The sequence below is a fragment of the Archocentrus centrarchus genome, chromosome 10 (genome assembly GCF_007364275.1).
Source record: "Archocentrus centrarchus isolate MPI-CPG fArcCen1 chromosome 10, fArcCen1, whole genome shotgun sequence".
NCBI lineage: Eukaryota > Metazoa > Chordata > Actinopteri > Cichliformes > Cichlidae > Archocentrus > Archocentrus centrarchus.
The window spans coordinates 22,342,340-22,358,012 of NC_044355.1; the positions used below are offsets into that span (position 1 = coordinate 22,342,340).

The 15,673-nt window shown below is 45.9% G+C and overlaps 1 protein-coding gene across 4 annotated transcripts in view; it reads right to left on the reverse strand.

Annotated features, from left to right (window-relative positions):
• Nucleotides 1-343: 343 nt before the first annotated feature.
• Nucleotides 344-15,673, reverse strand: part of ebf1a (EBF transcription factor 1a) — a 53,115-nt gene continuing 37,785 nt past the window's right edge. Inside the window, exons 11-17 of one of the 4 annotated variants that reach the window (XM_030739603.1) lie at nt 10,121-10,209; nt 6,699-6,764; nt 5,945-6,107; nt 4,315-4,494; nt 2,420-2,617; nt 2,101-2,169; nt 344-908 (exon numbers count right to left, since the gene is read on the reverse strand). In XM_030739603.1, the coding sequence (XP_030595463.1) occupies nt 2,102-2,169; nt 2,420-2,617; nt 4,315-4,494; nt 5,945-6,107; nt 6,699-6,764; nt 10,121-10,209 (764 nt within the window). In that variant the 3' untranslated portion in view covers nt 344-908; nt 2,101. Of the gene's footprint in view, nt 912-2,100; nt 2,170-2,419; nt 2,618-4,314; nt 4,495-5,944; nt 6,108-6,698; nt 6,765-10,120; nt 10,210-15,673 lie in introns of all 4 variants that reach the window. The other 3 variants (XM_030739604.1, XM_030739605.1, XM_030739606.1) reach the window with 3 other exon arrangements.

The window sequence follows — 15,673 nt, forward strand, 5'->3', positions numbered from 1 at the left end:
TCCTCTGGCTTTTCAAGTCTTCACTAAAACCTCGTCAGTTTTGGCTAAATCATCATCACCATCATCATCATCTTTTCTTCACATGTCAAGCAGAAACAAAGCATATTGCAAACAGCTCTATCCTCACAGTTTTATTAAAATTCAAACAAACCAACCAAAATGAGAGAGAGAGATTTAAAAAAAAAAAAAAAAAAGCAAGGCATGATGTTGAAACAGCATAGGGCAGTTTTGATAGACAATTTTTAGATTTATGGGAAAATTAGCAGCAAAATTGATGGTTGATTTTACAGTTGTTCTTCATTTTTTTGTGTTGTTGACCTTTTTTTTTTTCTTTCTTTTTTTCTTCTTTTTCCACCCACTTGGCCACTGTGTTGCTCTGTGGTTTTAGAGAGGCGGCTGCGCTAAGGAAAGCTTCTTCATTTGTGACAGAAGTTATGTAAACTTCATGGCCAACCAACACTTCACTGTTGTTTGTGCGAGTTACAGATTGCGAGGCGGCGTGGGGCGCTCCAGTAATCAAACCCAAACCTTACAGGCATAAACATAAAGATAAATAAATGCTCTTTTCATGAGGTCAGTGTCACACTGTGGGCAAACTATCAGTCTCTATACACTCCATCCAACATGGTGTCAGAGAAGCTACACTAATTCAACCAAGAGGGAAATAACATCACAAAAGGTTCATATTGTCCCCTTTTTCCTTCTCTCCTATCCCTTCAGATGAAATCCCAATGGAAAGGCCTGAGTTTAACAGAGTCCTGCGTCTTTATCTTGACTTCCTTCAGTTCAGCTCCGGAGCATAACAGAGACTCGCCAGACTCCGCTACTGTGTCTTTTCCTCTCAACTTTCCCAAATCTCCAGCTATCCCAGATCCTCTACATGGGTGGAACGATCATCCCGGGAATCGCTGCTTTGTGGGAAAAGAGGGGGAGGAAGAAGGAGTGATTGGGAGATTGAGGGGTACAGAAAGAGAGAGAGAAAGAGAGAGAGAGGTCAGTCATGTGATTGCTGGGTTTCATCTGTCATCACAACAGTCACATAACAGCAATGTGCTCCAGCATCTGGTGAACAAAGACGACTCTCCCTCATTATCTCTTCATTCCGAGGCCCCAGAATCAAAACATTTCTCTCCGCTGCGCCGCTGACTTGGCCGCACACCGACAACATTGTTGAGCTTCTCACAGGCCTTCTGAGCAGCTTCATGCAAGAGCTGCCACTGTTAATTGTTAACAGTTACACAGTGTAAGCCTATTGTTCATTATGGGGAATGACTCAAACACGAGGGGGGAGAGAATGCACTGACGTGGAATGACAGAGGTGATGAAATTAGGCTCAACACTCAAAACTGGAAATGGAATCCATGAATCCATTTAGATTTCTGCCTCCCTACATCACCAACTCCTCCCATCTTTGCCTCCCCACAAGCTACCTCCCCCATCACCCATTTCCTCCATCCTGTTATTTTTTTTTTCCTTACACAGAAACCATCACAGAGAGAAATTTTTCATATAACATATTGGCTCCTTATTGATTTCCCCCACTCTTCAATCCACTAATTCCCAGGTTATTTCCTAAGTGTCTCTGGCTTGTTGGGATTAACAGAATGGTGTGTGCATGTGTGTGTGTCAGTGTGCTCAGAGCATAGTGGCCATTGGCCCTTGGGTCACAGTGGTCAGCGCTCATCAACGCCCGACAAAGGAAGTGAGGAAGTGCTTAGCTTGGGGTTCTGATAAAGATTCCCATCCATCATTTCTCTCTCTCAGGATCTCAACACTATACAACATCCTGCCTAGACGAACAGACCCTGTGCCGCATTCGATGGAAATGAGAGAACAGAATGACCCGTGGTGGCATAACGACCTCCCCTCACACCCTCCCTGCAGAGACACCCACTGGAGGATGGGCAGGAAGCAGGAAGTGAAAACAGGAAATAGAACACATATGGGGTAGCATGCTGACTGTCTGACAACTCAAGAGTGACAAATAAAGACAGAAACGAGAAGGAAGGGTAGGGCAGGATGGTGCAAATGAGCTGTCTGGGATAGCGTGGAGTATAAAGCAAAGAGAGAAAGAGAAAATTAAAGAGAGGAGTAACATACTTCAGGAGAAGGCCAGGCCCTGCAGAGAGCTGGCTGATGAGTACTTGCTAGAGTCCACAAAAGACTGATCTAGAGTGAGGAAGGAGAGTGGAAAGAGGGCAAAGAAAGGGGAAAAAAAACAAGGGGTGAAGAGGAGGAAGAAAAGGAAAATGAGAGGAATAAAAGTGAGAAATTATCATAAGAGGTGAACAAAAGCAGGATTAAAGCTTGAGGATGAACAATTCAGAGCAAATACTTTTTAACACTAAAAATTTGAATGTGCACAAACTTCAGCTTCACATTCATTACTACCTTAATGTGAGGCTGTTTAGCAGCTTACCTTGCAGGCTGTTAGCGTTAGCGCTGGTGCACGTGGGAGGAGGGGAATTCTGGGGTCGAACAACAGGGGCGAAGGCGCTCTTCTGCTTGACGGCGGCAGACACCATGTTGGCTGGAGAGAAGGAGAAGATGCCGGAGGAGCTGCTGCAGTTGGAAGGCAGGCTGGTCGACGACGCCATGGTCGGGCTGGATGGGACGACTGAGAGAAAGAGAGAGACGGGTAGGAAAGGGCGTTTAAGGGAGGGACGTCACAGGTGTATGTCAGGGAAGAAGGACAGGGAGGAATGATGATGACAGAAAGGGGGTTAGAGAGAGGGCCGAGGGCAGAGGACAGGGAGACGGGACGAACAGAAAGGGACTGGTCAATGGATGATGGCAGGAGGGATAATATTTTGGTCTCAGATCAACTGGCTCAGACTTTTTTTTTTGCTACCTGTTGTACTGTTAAGCAATTATTTGGCAATGAGATTTCCCATAGCTTGCACAAAAATGTGTTTAGTTGGAAAACTCTGCTAAAAATGCCCCGAGGCCTTTTTTTCCCCCTCTTGTGATCAATCTGTTTTGATGACTCATCTTGCGCTCAAGGGGTGCAGTGGGCTGATAAACATCTCCTCACCTACTTGAGGTGCTGTAACCTGTAATTTGTTTTCAGGGCAACTTACAAACAAGGCTCCCCCACATCACGTTTATCACAGATATTTATGCCAGAGGTTTTAATCAACAAGGTTTCAAAAATGAGAATGAATAAGCTGCTGACTTCTTTTTGAGAGCAATATGCTGGGTCTTTGCATTTTCCTGCATATTAAACATAGTTGACCGCCTTAAACGTGCTTTAAACAGTTGTTAGCCATTTGTCACAAAGTGGCAAGGTAATTTAGGAGCTACATGTGGGATTTTACTTTTAGGATCTTGCCCTGGATCTGTGGATTGAAGAATTCAAATGCAAGATAGTGAAACTTTTTAAAAATTCTTCAAATCTAAAAGAGCTCCATGGTGCTTCTGAAATGAAATCAAAGCTTTGTACAAGATATCCGTTAGCTGAAATTTACCATGGCCGCTGTAATTCACAATCATGAGAGTCATACACAGCCAAATGACTCAACTCTTCACAATCCAAATCATGTCCTCTGACATCATCCCATCCATCCACTTCTCCTGGGTTTGTCTTTTGTCTGCTAATACACTAAGAGCATTTCCCCCTTCAGTGATTTTACAATCAGCTGAGTCGTATTTCACCTGCCCGTGATATCTGCCTCTGCCTTTATTGTTGTTATTATCCAACACTTAGCTTTTATGGCTCTTCCTGACAAATCCTTGCAATAAAGTCATAATCCATTTATGAAGGGGCCTAACTAATCAATTAATGAAAATTGGACCTACAAAGGCAGGCCGAGGGGCCATTGATTGAAAGTGTCTGTGTGGGGCCGATGAGCCTGTTAAAATACTTGTTAACACCCAGGAATCAAAGAGCTGAAATGGAATTGCTTCTCTAGCAATTAGTTTATTGATTTAATCAAGAGTCTTTAATGTAGAGGGTGAATGTGTGTGAGTAGAGGTGGTGGTGGTGGCGTGTGGGTGTGTGTGTGTGTGTGTGTCTCCAGGAGGGGTTGGGGCACGCTAGGTGATCTCCTCCCCTGGCCAATAAAGGGGGGATTTGTGTTTGACTCTGCTCTTAAAGAAACAGATGAGCCAGCTGAACTGAAATACTTTCTCCTTTTGTGTCAATTCTTGTTTCCACTCGTGTTTCTCAGCTCCTGTCCGAGATGTCTTCTGTCATTTTCAAAACACCCTGATCCAATCTTTGTGCCTTCTGTGCACAGATTTTGCCCCCCCCCCCCCCCCCCCCCCTCCACCCCCTCTTTGTTTTCAGCTCTAGTATGCGGTGTATTTACTCACTAGCATAGGGCGAGTTGCCCGCAGATCCATTGAGGAAGTTGGGCGAGGTGCCCAAGGTTGCCATGCCAGAGTTAGCGTAGCCATTCATGCTAGTGGAGACAGAGCTGTAGCTACTCTGCTGGGGAGTGGAGCTGGGGACATAACCATGAGGGGACACACTGCTTGTACTCCTACTGAAACCTAAGGACAGAGAAAGAAAGGGAGATGGAGAGTGTTAGAGGTATAGCAGATGGCAGACATACCAAAATGAGAAAGCCTACATGCAGCTGCTGCTAAAAACTCTTTTTCATACTAATGGACATTGCATTATAAGCCAAAAGAAATTTCAGAAAAATCTTAGCCAGCATATGGTAGAGAAAAAGCAATGAACAGTGGAGGAAGAATGATATGAGAGGGATCTAGCCGCAGCCCAACGACTGAAACAAGAGGACTTTCGCCCTGCTGGCTCCTCTTCAGAATTAGATATATTGATAAGGCAATTAACAGTAAAAGGCCTCTGCGGCGCTCTTGTAATTTACAAAGAATGAAGCTAGTATTTCTGACAGGACTTTTCATGCTTTACAGGGGCAGTGAACAGAAGGGGAATGATGTAAAATGGAAGACCATAAATATACACTGGTCAGCTACAACAGAGAAAATTACTGTTACACTGCAGTGTTTTTCTGGGAAACTTTGTGTATTGGCAACCATGTGACATCCACCTAAACAAGTCCTCCCCCAAATAATGGCAGCAACTTCCCCCGGCAGAATGGTGCCCAGTCTGTTGACCAGATTCCAAATGGATAGAGCATCCAAGAGATGATCAGGACCCAACTGTCAACATCTCAGTACTACAGGACACCCAAGAAGTCCCATGGGTATCTCCATGGGTCAGAGCTGCTTTGATGTCACAAGGGGAGCCTACACAATATTAGGCATGTGGTTTTAATGCTGTGGCTGATCACGCTTAACATGACAACATAGTTGGAAAAAAACAGCTGGAATTGAACATCAGGAATTTCCACTCTCTAGTAGTGCAACAAAAGCTAGTTGTCACGAGTGTTGTCTCGCTTCCTCACTGCTTTGCTCTTCCCTAATTAGGTTCACATTCTCATCTGATATGAAGCTGAAACAAACTATAGGTTAAAAATGTTTCCAGATGAAGATGAAGGGCAGAGGAAGCTCATTGGAATTATTGAGATGCATCCAGAGGCTGGTCCATCCACTCTCCTCTGGTTCCCCTGATACATGTGATGAATCACCACTGACTGCACCCACATCTCTCTCTGTCAGACAGGGGCCGACCCCAGTCTAATATACACACCCCTAGGACCCACTCATATTTCTCCATCGTACTCCATCCATGGCTTTCTTTTTCTCCATTCTTCACTCTCTCACCATCTTTCTTTCAAGTTTTCCCTGTTTCTTACTGCCACCTTGCCTCCTCCGCCCCCTCCGCTTGTCCTCCTTTTTCAGACTTTATTTGCCCCATGCTCTTAAATCACTCTAAATTTCCCACATGAAAAATAAAATCTCTATTGAGCTTTTTTTTCCTCTTTTCCCTACTATCATCCCTAAATGGACAAAAATAAACATTTTCGCTTTTTCCCATGATAATAAACTCAAATTGTTTCCTGTTGCCTTTGCTCACCCTGATTGGCTGTTTGTGCCACCTCTGACCCGGTGAAGGAGTTTACTGCCATCATGCCAGCATGAACGGAGCTGCTGCCAAGACTGGCTAGCTGGTTGTGCCCTCTCGGCACTGTTGTATAGAGGGCCTCTGCGATATCCGCTGCTCGCTTCAGAATCATCTCCTGACAATGAGGAAGAAAAAAAAAAACCCTGTGGTTAGCAAGAGAAGAGAAGAGGGGAAAATATACTCTTGATGTAGGCTTTATAGCCTGATAAGAATGCTAGATCTCCACTCAAGATACTGCACATGTAAATCTAGCAGAGCTGAGTGGTTTTTATCAGCTGTCACTGGGAGCGGTGGGATTGATTCAGTAAATGGAGGAAAGGCTCATTAACAGACTCATCAAGCCTTTAGCTTTGCCTCTTCCTCCCTGTTTTGTGTATCCATTCTTCCACCTTCAGAGTCAAGCCTTAATCCTGCTCCTCCTCCTCCTCTTCATCTGCCTTCTGTGCTCTCTCTCTACTCTCATATCCACCCTCTGCATTTAGTTGTCATTGCACTTATTACCCCTTCCTCCTCTGGGCTGATAAAAGCACTAACGTATTCCAATCTGTATGTTTGTTGGTCTCAGATCTTGCATGAACACGGCAGGGTGCTGCAGCGCCAGCAGAGACAAGCGCCTTCGACGCTGCCACTGGTCCGAACCGCAAACACAATATTGTCTAATAGGAGATATTGCTGTTTGTGTTTTCGTGTCTATGTGTGAGTTTACCTGGTTATTGTGAGGCATCCCGTACAAGGCCTCCACCAGGTCAGCTGCTCTCTTTAAAATCACCTCCTGCAATCAAGCGCAGAAACAGGAAGGGGATTGATCACAAGTGTGGCGGCTCAAAGAGTTCAGTCACTTTTATTACATTTCACTTCTTACATTATGCTGTGAATGCAGAACAGAGAGTGTGAGGGAGAGGAAAGAGGGAGACAGAGGAAGGGAGAGGAAGAGAAATGGGCCTATCCCAGCACTTTGTTACTAGCTGGGCAGTTTGGGAGAGCAGAGGGAAGATACTGTTATCTGTGAATAAAACATGAGCCTATATCTCTCTATCAGTCAACTATCTTCCACATCTCTCTCTCTCCCCTGTCGCTGATGGATCATGAATCCACCGCACATGATCACGCATCAATCTCATTTAACACAACATATCATCAGGTTGACAGCTATACAACTCTCCTCGTCAGCTGGGACACACCCGTCTCCTGCCCTGTATTAACCCTGGTAATGATCCGAGTGAATAGCCCTGTATCCACTTTGTGTGATAAATGTAGAACATCATTGCTCAGGTGAAAACCGCCGAGTGGAATTTCCCACATCAAACATTTATCCTAACGCAGCTTCTCCGCACTCATTTTCCACCGCTTACCACCCTTTCCCTCCTCTCTCTGTCTCTATTCTTTTTCCTCCCTGAGTGTATGAGTGTGTGACTCCAGGCAGTCTTTATATGTGTGTGTGTGATGTAGACACCTACAGTCCTACGAAACCCTTTTTAAAAGTTAATGTGCCGGGGCCAGGATATATGCTGGAGGCGCGACAACCAGAAAATTGCAGCCCCCTCCCCTCCAACCTTCTCCTCGTTTCTTTCTCTTCCACTCGCGCACACTCACGCTGTGCGTTATACTCTCCTGAGTGTATCCCTCGCTGTGAACAAGCCCTGGAGCATGTGTGCTCTCTGTTCCGTGACACACTGCCTTTCAATCAGACCTCATATCGCACACACACGAGTGTAACCGCACACGCAGCCACGCACATGTGGAGGCTGTCGAGCACGCCCAGGACATGACGAGAGGGTCAGCAAAGCAATAAAGATTGTAGAGCGCTGTCCGAGGTGCTAAATTCACTCAATAATGGGAGCGCTGCCTCTGTGTTAACCTCCCATTACTAGCACTATCTGGGGGAGGCAGAGAAGGAGGCAGAGAGGGAGGAGGAGGGTGAGAGTTGGAAAGAGGGGAGACCAGAAAGGAGGCCTGCTTGAGGTGATTGAGAGATGTAGAGGCCCTAGGAAGGTAAGTGGTTCTTTAGTATGTATGCACCGCTCCTCGCTTCCTTCTCTCTGCTTTTCTTTGACGCCCCATGCCTCCCAGGGATTGCTAGATAGTTAGATGGATGGATGAAGGGAAAGAGAGGAGGAGGAAAAGGGGGGAGGAGGGGAAATGAAGGAAGTGTGAGGCATTAGGACACAAACAGATCTACAGCTGGAGTGTAACGGTGTTCCAGGAGGACACGTGTAACCTCAGTCACTTTATTTAAATTATTTTTTGCCCCTCTCTGCACCAGCCATTCTGCTCATTCTCCTTAGGTCTATTATGTCTGTGCATCCCCTCGTTTATAATTCACTCTCTCCTCACCTGAGCCTCGAAACTACTTTCACTTGCCTCCCTCTTCCTCTCCTCTCTCCTTCTCTCTATTAATCACTCTCTTGTGCTCCTGTGCCCTGTCTGTACCTATCAGTCTCTCGTTAGCAAAGGGATCTGTCCAGTAGCTAAACGCGATTAGGCAGCGCTCCAGAGTCATTCTGATAAACAGATAAATGTGGTTAGCGCCGTGCTGCCTCCCTAGCTCTGCTGCTGTAAGGGGAGACCATTTCCTGGGCGCAGGGTCTCTTCCCGTAAAGTCAGGCCCACAGAGACGTCAACAGGAAGGGGAACCTGATCCAGAGCAGAGCCTGGCCTCGTCTGGCAGGGCGGTCACTCATTAGCCAGCCCCAGACCCCCAGCTACACCGCAGCCTTAGCTAAACACCCTGCAGTCTGGTTACCCAGCAGTCCTCACTCAGTCTGCCTGCCTGACTATTCTACAGCACAGTATGGGGGCTGTTTTCAGCTGGATCACTGAATCATTATCGCAACATACAGAGATAGAACAGGCATTGGTATATATCCTGCTTGTTCTCTCCACAGTGTCTGTGCATGTGTATGTGTGTGTGTGTGTTTGTGTGTGTGGGGGGGGGGGGGGGTCAATATAACAGAATACATTATAGTCCCAGTCAGTTTAATCTAGTTTAAAAACTGATCTAAGAACAGCCACATGGACGCTTGTGCCAAGGTAGCTGTGAATGGGCATTTGTAGCTCAAGAAGTTGCCAGCATATGCCCCTCTCTTGCCCCTCTCTAATGATTGAGGCCAACAGTTGAGAGAAACGTGGTCAACAAACTGTTATTACCTCAATAAAGGCACAAATCAATAGAGCCGAAATGAACAACCAGGCCTGCCAGCTACTGCTGTTCATTTAGAAGTGAAAGAGACACCACCGAGCGAGGGAGAAAGAGGAGGAGAGGAAAAGAGATGGATGGATACAGAGATATTTGGAAAGATACAGGGGGTTGATAGGCTAAAGACCAGAACTCACCGGGACAAGTCTTGTATCCACCAGACATGACACACAGTGAGGACAAGTGATTTCTCTATCTTCCTTCTGCATCTACCTGTGCTCTCCATCTCTGCCTCATGGTGACTTCCCTCCACTGAGTGTGTATGTGTGTGCACATGAAGGCATAGAGAAGTCTGTGTGCATTTGTGTGTGTGCTGCATTGTGGATGTGTGTGTGTGTGTGTGTGTGTGCTGCATTGTGGATGTATGTGTGTGTGTGTGTGTGTGTGTGTGTGTGTGTGTGTGTGCTGGAAGTAATAAAGTCCACCCGGGGTTGACTTCGATCCACTGACCCAGCAGGAGGTAAGACTGGACAGCTATGATGGATCACCTAACCTGCTTCTGCCTCTCTCTTCCTCTCAACCTCCTTTCCTCCCTCTCTTTCCCTCTTTTCCTCTCTCCATCTATCCCTTTCCTCTTCCCACTTTGCCAGTCTAAATGACCTTATACTCAGTGGAAGGATGAATAGAGTCGCTTGTGCATTCATTGCACAAATAAAGTGTTTGTTTGAACAGAAAATGACCATGAACATATGATTAAATGTTTATGTGCATAGTGTATAGTGTCATGTATGGTCTACTGTCTGCAGCATACAGGTTTATTCCTCTGTGTGAGAGGTCATGCTGTCCTTGTGCATGTATATCTATATATGCTATGAAACTCAAGAAGTTTTCAATACATCTTTGTACCAGTGTTCTCAAGACAAATTCCTATAAAATTATTGTACTTGGCAACTAGCGTGAGCAGATACATGAGAGGAGCAGAGGCACTGTACCTTAGGTAATCTCTCTTGATCTCCGGGGTGTCTGGGAATGACCTTCTGTAACCTCTGGAAGCCATAGTCTATGGTTGGCTCGTTCAGCGCTAAGCAGAAAATAGAGAGAAACAGGCAGAGGGAAAAATACATTTATAGCTTGATCCTTAATGATGAACACACCTAATGTTCAAAAGCACCCGAGAGATACAGCAGGAGAAGCAAGTGACAGTAGACATGACTGAATCCAGCGCAGCTTTACATGAATATTTCAACATTAAACTAAACACGCTGAAAATGTGGGTGTTCTCTATTAGGTCTGGTGTGTGTCTTTGTTTGCCTGTGATGTAATGAATCTCTCTCTGTCGCCTGCTTTGGTGGTTAATAAAAAGACTGTCAGGAATCAGGCAAAGTGAGTGTGTGTGTGTGTGTGTGTGTGTGTGTGTGTGTGTGTGTGTGTGTGTGTGTGTGTGTGCGCGCGCGCGCGTGCGTGCGTGCGTGCATGTGTGTGCATATGTGTGTGTGTCCTGTGGTCTTGCGTTGATCAGCGACTAATATAAGCAATTACAGAGCTTGGTTCCAATATAACAAAGGCTTGATCGCTCCAGGGAACAAGCTAAACACACACACACACACACACACACACACGCACGTGCACACACACACGCATACAGTCAGATCATCCAGGCAGCAGGGAGAAAGCACTCTCTGCATGCTGTGGTCGTGCTACGGTAATTGAATATGAGAAGGTTTACCATGAATATTTAAACATTAGAATAAATACAATGAAGATCTGAGGCTTATAGTACAAACACTTCAGAGGAGGATTGTTGGATAAGTGCTCTCTCTCCACATAATTCATTCCTAATGTACTGTCTCTCTCTCTCTCTCTCTCTCTCTTTCTCTCTCTCCTGTCTTTGTGAGCTGCCTCGGGGGGTCAATGCACAGTCTTGACAACTTTTCTGTGCTATGGCCTTTAAGATGCTGCATCTGGACAGAGTTTGAAACAATGCATGTGGTATAAAGTGTTTGTGTATTTGTACTTGTATGAAAGAAAAAGAAAAGCAGCCATTATGAGTGAGAATCGCCTGTATGTGTCTGTGCCGTCCGTCTGTTTCCCCTGTGGGTCGCAGCTTGGACGTTTCCTGGGGGCTGATGCCCTGCTCGCCTCACATCTGAGCAGCCAGGCTGACTAGGCGGCCCCCAGAAAAAGGCCCCTAGAGGCTATGAGTACAAGCTGTCCTGCTGGACCTCTAGTGACCATGTCTCCTCCTGAGCCGCCCGCTCAAACACACAGACCGAAAAACAGAGCGCAAGAGCAAGAACGGGTGATTCTCTGTTTTGGCAACACAAACGTATTTGGACAGCTCTCCCAGTGGAGCATTCCAGCAATCCATAAGAGTGAATGAAAGGAAAGGTGAATAGCTAGAAGCAAAGACAGCAAAGAGATGGAAAAGTCGAAGTCGAGATGCCAGAGGCCGGCTCGGCTTACGGAGAATGACACACATTACAGGCCAGCTGGTTCACTGATAAAATAAGCCAAAGCAATGAGGTGATCACATGCAACAAATAAAGCATGAATTATTTCTGAGGACAAATATTTGACATTACTTCCCTATTCACTGATCTCTCTAAAGCTTTAAGGAGGATTTGCCCTGGATTAGGCCTGCAGTCTGAGGAGGGGATTGTTCCGACAACATCCTCTCTTTCGTCTCAAAGGCTTTTGTTTTTATGATGAATTTTTTATCAGTTCTCCACAATGTGCCAAATGAGCCTCGAGTGAACAATAGCATAAAAACCCAAGACATACATAGATACCCCTATTACAAATAAAGAGACAATTTTGGTAATTGAGAGAGGAAGTGATATTGTCTCTGCTCGTTTTCAAGGACCATAAACCAGAAGATGAGTATGTGGGGGACAACGCACATCACTAACTACCTGCCTGTGTCTCTTTGGGGATTGTCTTGGGGTTTTTTATGCCCTTATATCCATGCTCAATATCTCACATTTTACACCAGAAATTAATGCTAGAAGAAAAACAAAACAAAACTTTCCAACTTGGAAAGAGGAGTGGTGTGCTGCTACCCTCCAGGATTCCAAGCACACTCTCCTATTCAGGTATATTTATAATCCTTAGCTGTCGCTCTCCAGAAGAGCAAATCAAAGCCAGTAAAACATAACTGCCATAAATAAATGAATAGATGAGCAACAGCTCTGGACTGGAGGGATTCACCTAGCAATCACCCACATCAGATCAGATCAATGCTCATGGAAATTTCATGAAGCCTAGAATCCACATCGCTTCATATTTCACTATAATAACCCACAGAGCCGCAGGGGGAGTGTGTATGAAGGGATGAGGGGGAAGGAGGAGAGGAGGCTAGGGTGAAGGGGGTGGGACTGGGGGGTGAAGGGAGCGGGCTGTTCGAGCTTTAGGGGTGGAGTAAAAGCGGGGTGGATGTTTGGGGTGCAAAGAGTAGGAGGTGGAGGAGGGACGAGGGATAATTGAGAGGTCAGAACAGTGGAGTTGTCCTGGAAACACAGAGTAGGAGGAGGGGAAGCAACAGCCAGCGTCCAGTTGCCCTGTCTTCTTCTCCTTCTGTGTCACAACAGTGCGAGTGTGAGGAGGTGAGTGGGTAGTGTACTTGCAGGGTTAGGTAATTGGCTCTGAGGCTTGATGTTAACACCTTAACAGGCCCTCAGACAGCGGGTAAGGAGCTGATCATATCACAACCTTCTGTTTCTCTCTCCTCCTCACTCCTTACTCCTTCATCTCCCCCTTCTCTCTGCACCCCCCCCCCCCCCCCCCCACTCCCACCCACCCCACAGTTCCCCCGTCCTTCCCTCCCCTCTGCAGTCTCCAGTGCTCAGGTGTGATCTCATAACCGCTGCCTGGCGATCGATGCCGCCAGTGGCAGGGGGTTCAATAGCCCTGAATTACGGCTTCATTTCTGCCCCCCCAACCCTCTTCTCACACACACACACACACACACACACACACACACACACACACACACACACACACACACACAGATGAGAACTGCCCGTCCCCCCACCTTCAACACCACCACGCACACACATGCGCGCACACACACACACACAACACCCCCACCAAGTACTCACAATCCAGATCAATACCTTACAATCTAATTTTTATCCATTTTTCCATAAACCCTGAGATTGCGTTTATTTGCAGAATCCGACAAGCTAAATAAAGCATCGCTTGAACATGTCAGGGAGACTAATGCATGGCTGGAAATTCATACACAGAAAACAGATGAGTAGAGCTTTTTGCTCCTAAAGGAGAGGAGAGGCTGAGCCCGAGAGAAAGGAGTAGAATGCGTGTGTGTGTGTGTGTGTGTGTGTGTGTGTGTGTGTGTGTGTGTGTGTGTGTGTGTGTGTGGTGTGTGTGTGTGTGTGTGTGTGTGTGGGTGCGTGTAGCGAGATTCTACAAATCAATGGAGGTGTGGATACTACAACAACCTAAGCTCTAATTATCTGTTGCAAAAAAAGTGCACGTCGACAGTTAACAATACCTGACAGCACGGCTTCTCACTGGGAGAATGCAAATTCTGAAAAATCCAGATGAAAAGTGTGCGCTTGAATTAAGATATAAGAAAACATAAGAAATCATTCCCTCCGGTGAACGCCGCTCATTTCGGCAGGGAACAAAATAATCTACATTCAAAATTCATTTACATCATCATCATAGAGCAGATGCTCCTGTAATAAGAACGGAGCATGCTAAAGAGGCAAAGACAAGCCACATGGTGCAGAAAATTAATCTCAATCTCAAATAGAGGTGTGAATTTCCTCGCAGTTAAGACTGTGTGCTGTAAACGTGAATGTATGCAGCTATCTCAGCTGGCCTTGTCTCCAGCTGTAGCCCAGCCGTTTTAATCAACAGCAGGCATCCACCCAAGCTCAATAAAAGACAAGCATTCACAAACAGGAGCAAGACAAGTAATTGACCAACCCGTGGTTGCACCCCACTTTTATTGCCAGATGACTTCATGCTGCATTTGTGCATCTGTGATGTGTGAATGTGCTCATGCGTGTGGTGATCCACATGTGTATATGAATGTAGACTATATCTGTCTATGTTAATGTTAGATTTGTTTATGCAGAAACATGTGCAGGAGATTTCCTCGCTGATTATCACACACGTTGCTCCAAAATTATGATATCAACACAACCAGGATCACATATACGTACAAATTTAAAGCACTTTGACACTTTGTAATTAAACCGATGCTTCTCAGTGTGTATCACTAGCAGATTTCACCACAGTGTGGGATAGTTTCATTAGAGCTAGCACTTTACAAAAAAAAAAAAAAAACCTTTACAGTGCACATTCTAGTTTGCAGCACTTACTGACATTACCTATATTACACTACGGCATCTGCAGTGTATAAAATGAGAGACAACTGACAGTCCTAAAACTAATTTGGAACACACAGGCAGGCGTGCAGAGATGGAGAGATATGTCAGCAGCAGCTGGTTTAAATTCTGTTCTTGACTTTTGTCTTTTCCCTCACTGTTCCTGCTCCTCTTTGCGGCACCTGAGTGATGTTTCCTACACACCTAATCTGCACTGAGTGCTGAAAAACTATCCCTAATGTTTGTGCGTGCGTGTGCGCGGATGCGTGTCGGTGCGCACGGTGCCAGCCTTAATGTGAGCCAGCAGAGCCTTTTAATATCAGCAGAAGCTGTAGTGGAAGCACTAAGCAGACAAGGCTGCATACTGAGGAGGGAGGGATTGCCTTTTGAACGACAAGGGTGATTCATCAACTCCCCCAATCTATGGCCGGCATCCTTGTGTCACCCACACACACAAACATGTACACACACGAGTACACGTACACACAGGCTGCACTGGTGGAGTATTATCACTTTATGTTGCATGCCGAAAAGAAAAGAGAGAGCTTCCTTGATGAATGTTACAAAGACAGCAATCCAGTGAAAGGTAATACACAACCAAACATGGAGATGCATTTGTACAGAGGGGAGCGGGGGGGGCGAGCAATGACCTGATAATGAGAGGGAGGGAGAGAGAGCAGGCAAGAGCGAGGGAGATTAGGGAAAGCTCTCAGCCCCAAAGGTGGGTAAGGCAGAGGGCAGAGAGAGGAACAGAAGGGGGATAAGGGGATAAAAAGACAGAGGAAGAGCAGGGAATAAAAAAAAACATTCTTCTATTCTTATCAGTGGATAGCTTAATTGCCTTTGATGAGTCTAATTGGAGCTTTCTGAAGTCTAATGGCACAGGAGTCCTCAGAGACGGCAGAGGACACATTACTGTAATAGCTTCTCTTCGAATTTTCGCTGCACCAAAAGTTCTTGTCTCTTCTTTTTCATTTGGTGGCGGTTGGTTCTAGAGTATCAATAATGATGCAGAGAAGGGTGGAGGGGATAAACCTATAGGTATGGTTATGTGGGAAGGTTTGTGTGTGTGTTGGGTATGTTTGCAAAGCAGCAGTAGCAGCAGTATTGGGTATGTGTTGACTTAATTAGGTCTGTGAGCTGCTCGCTTTCCTCTCCTCAGCAGAAGTTGATTAGCAATGCCAGCTGTCC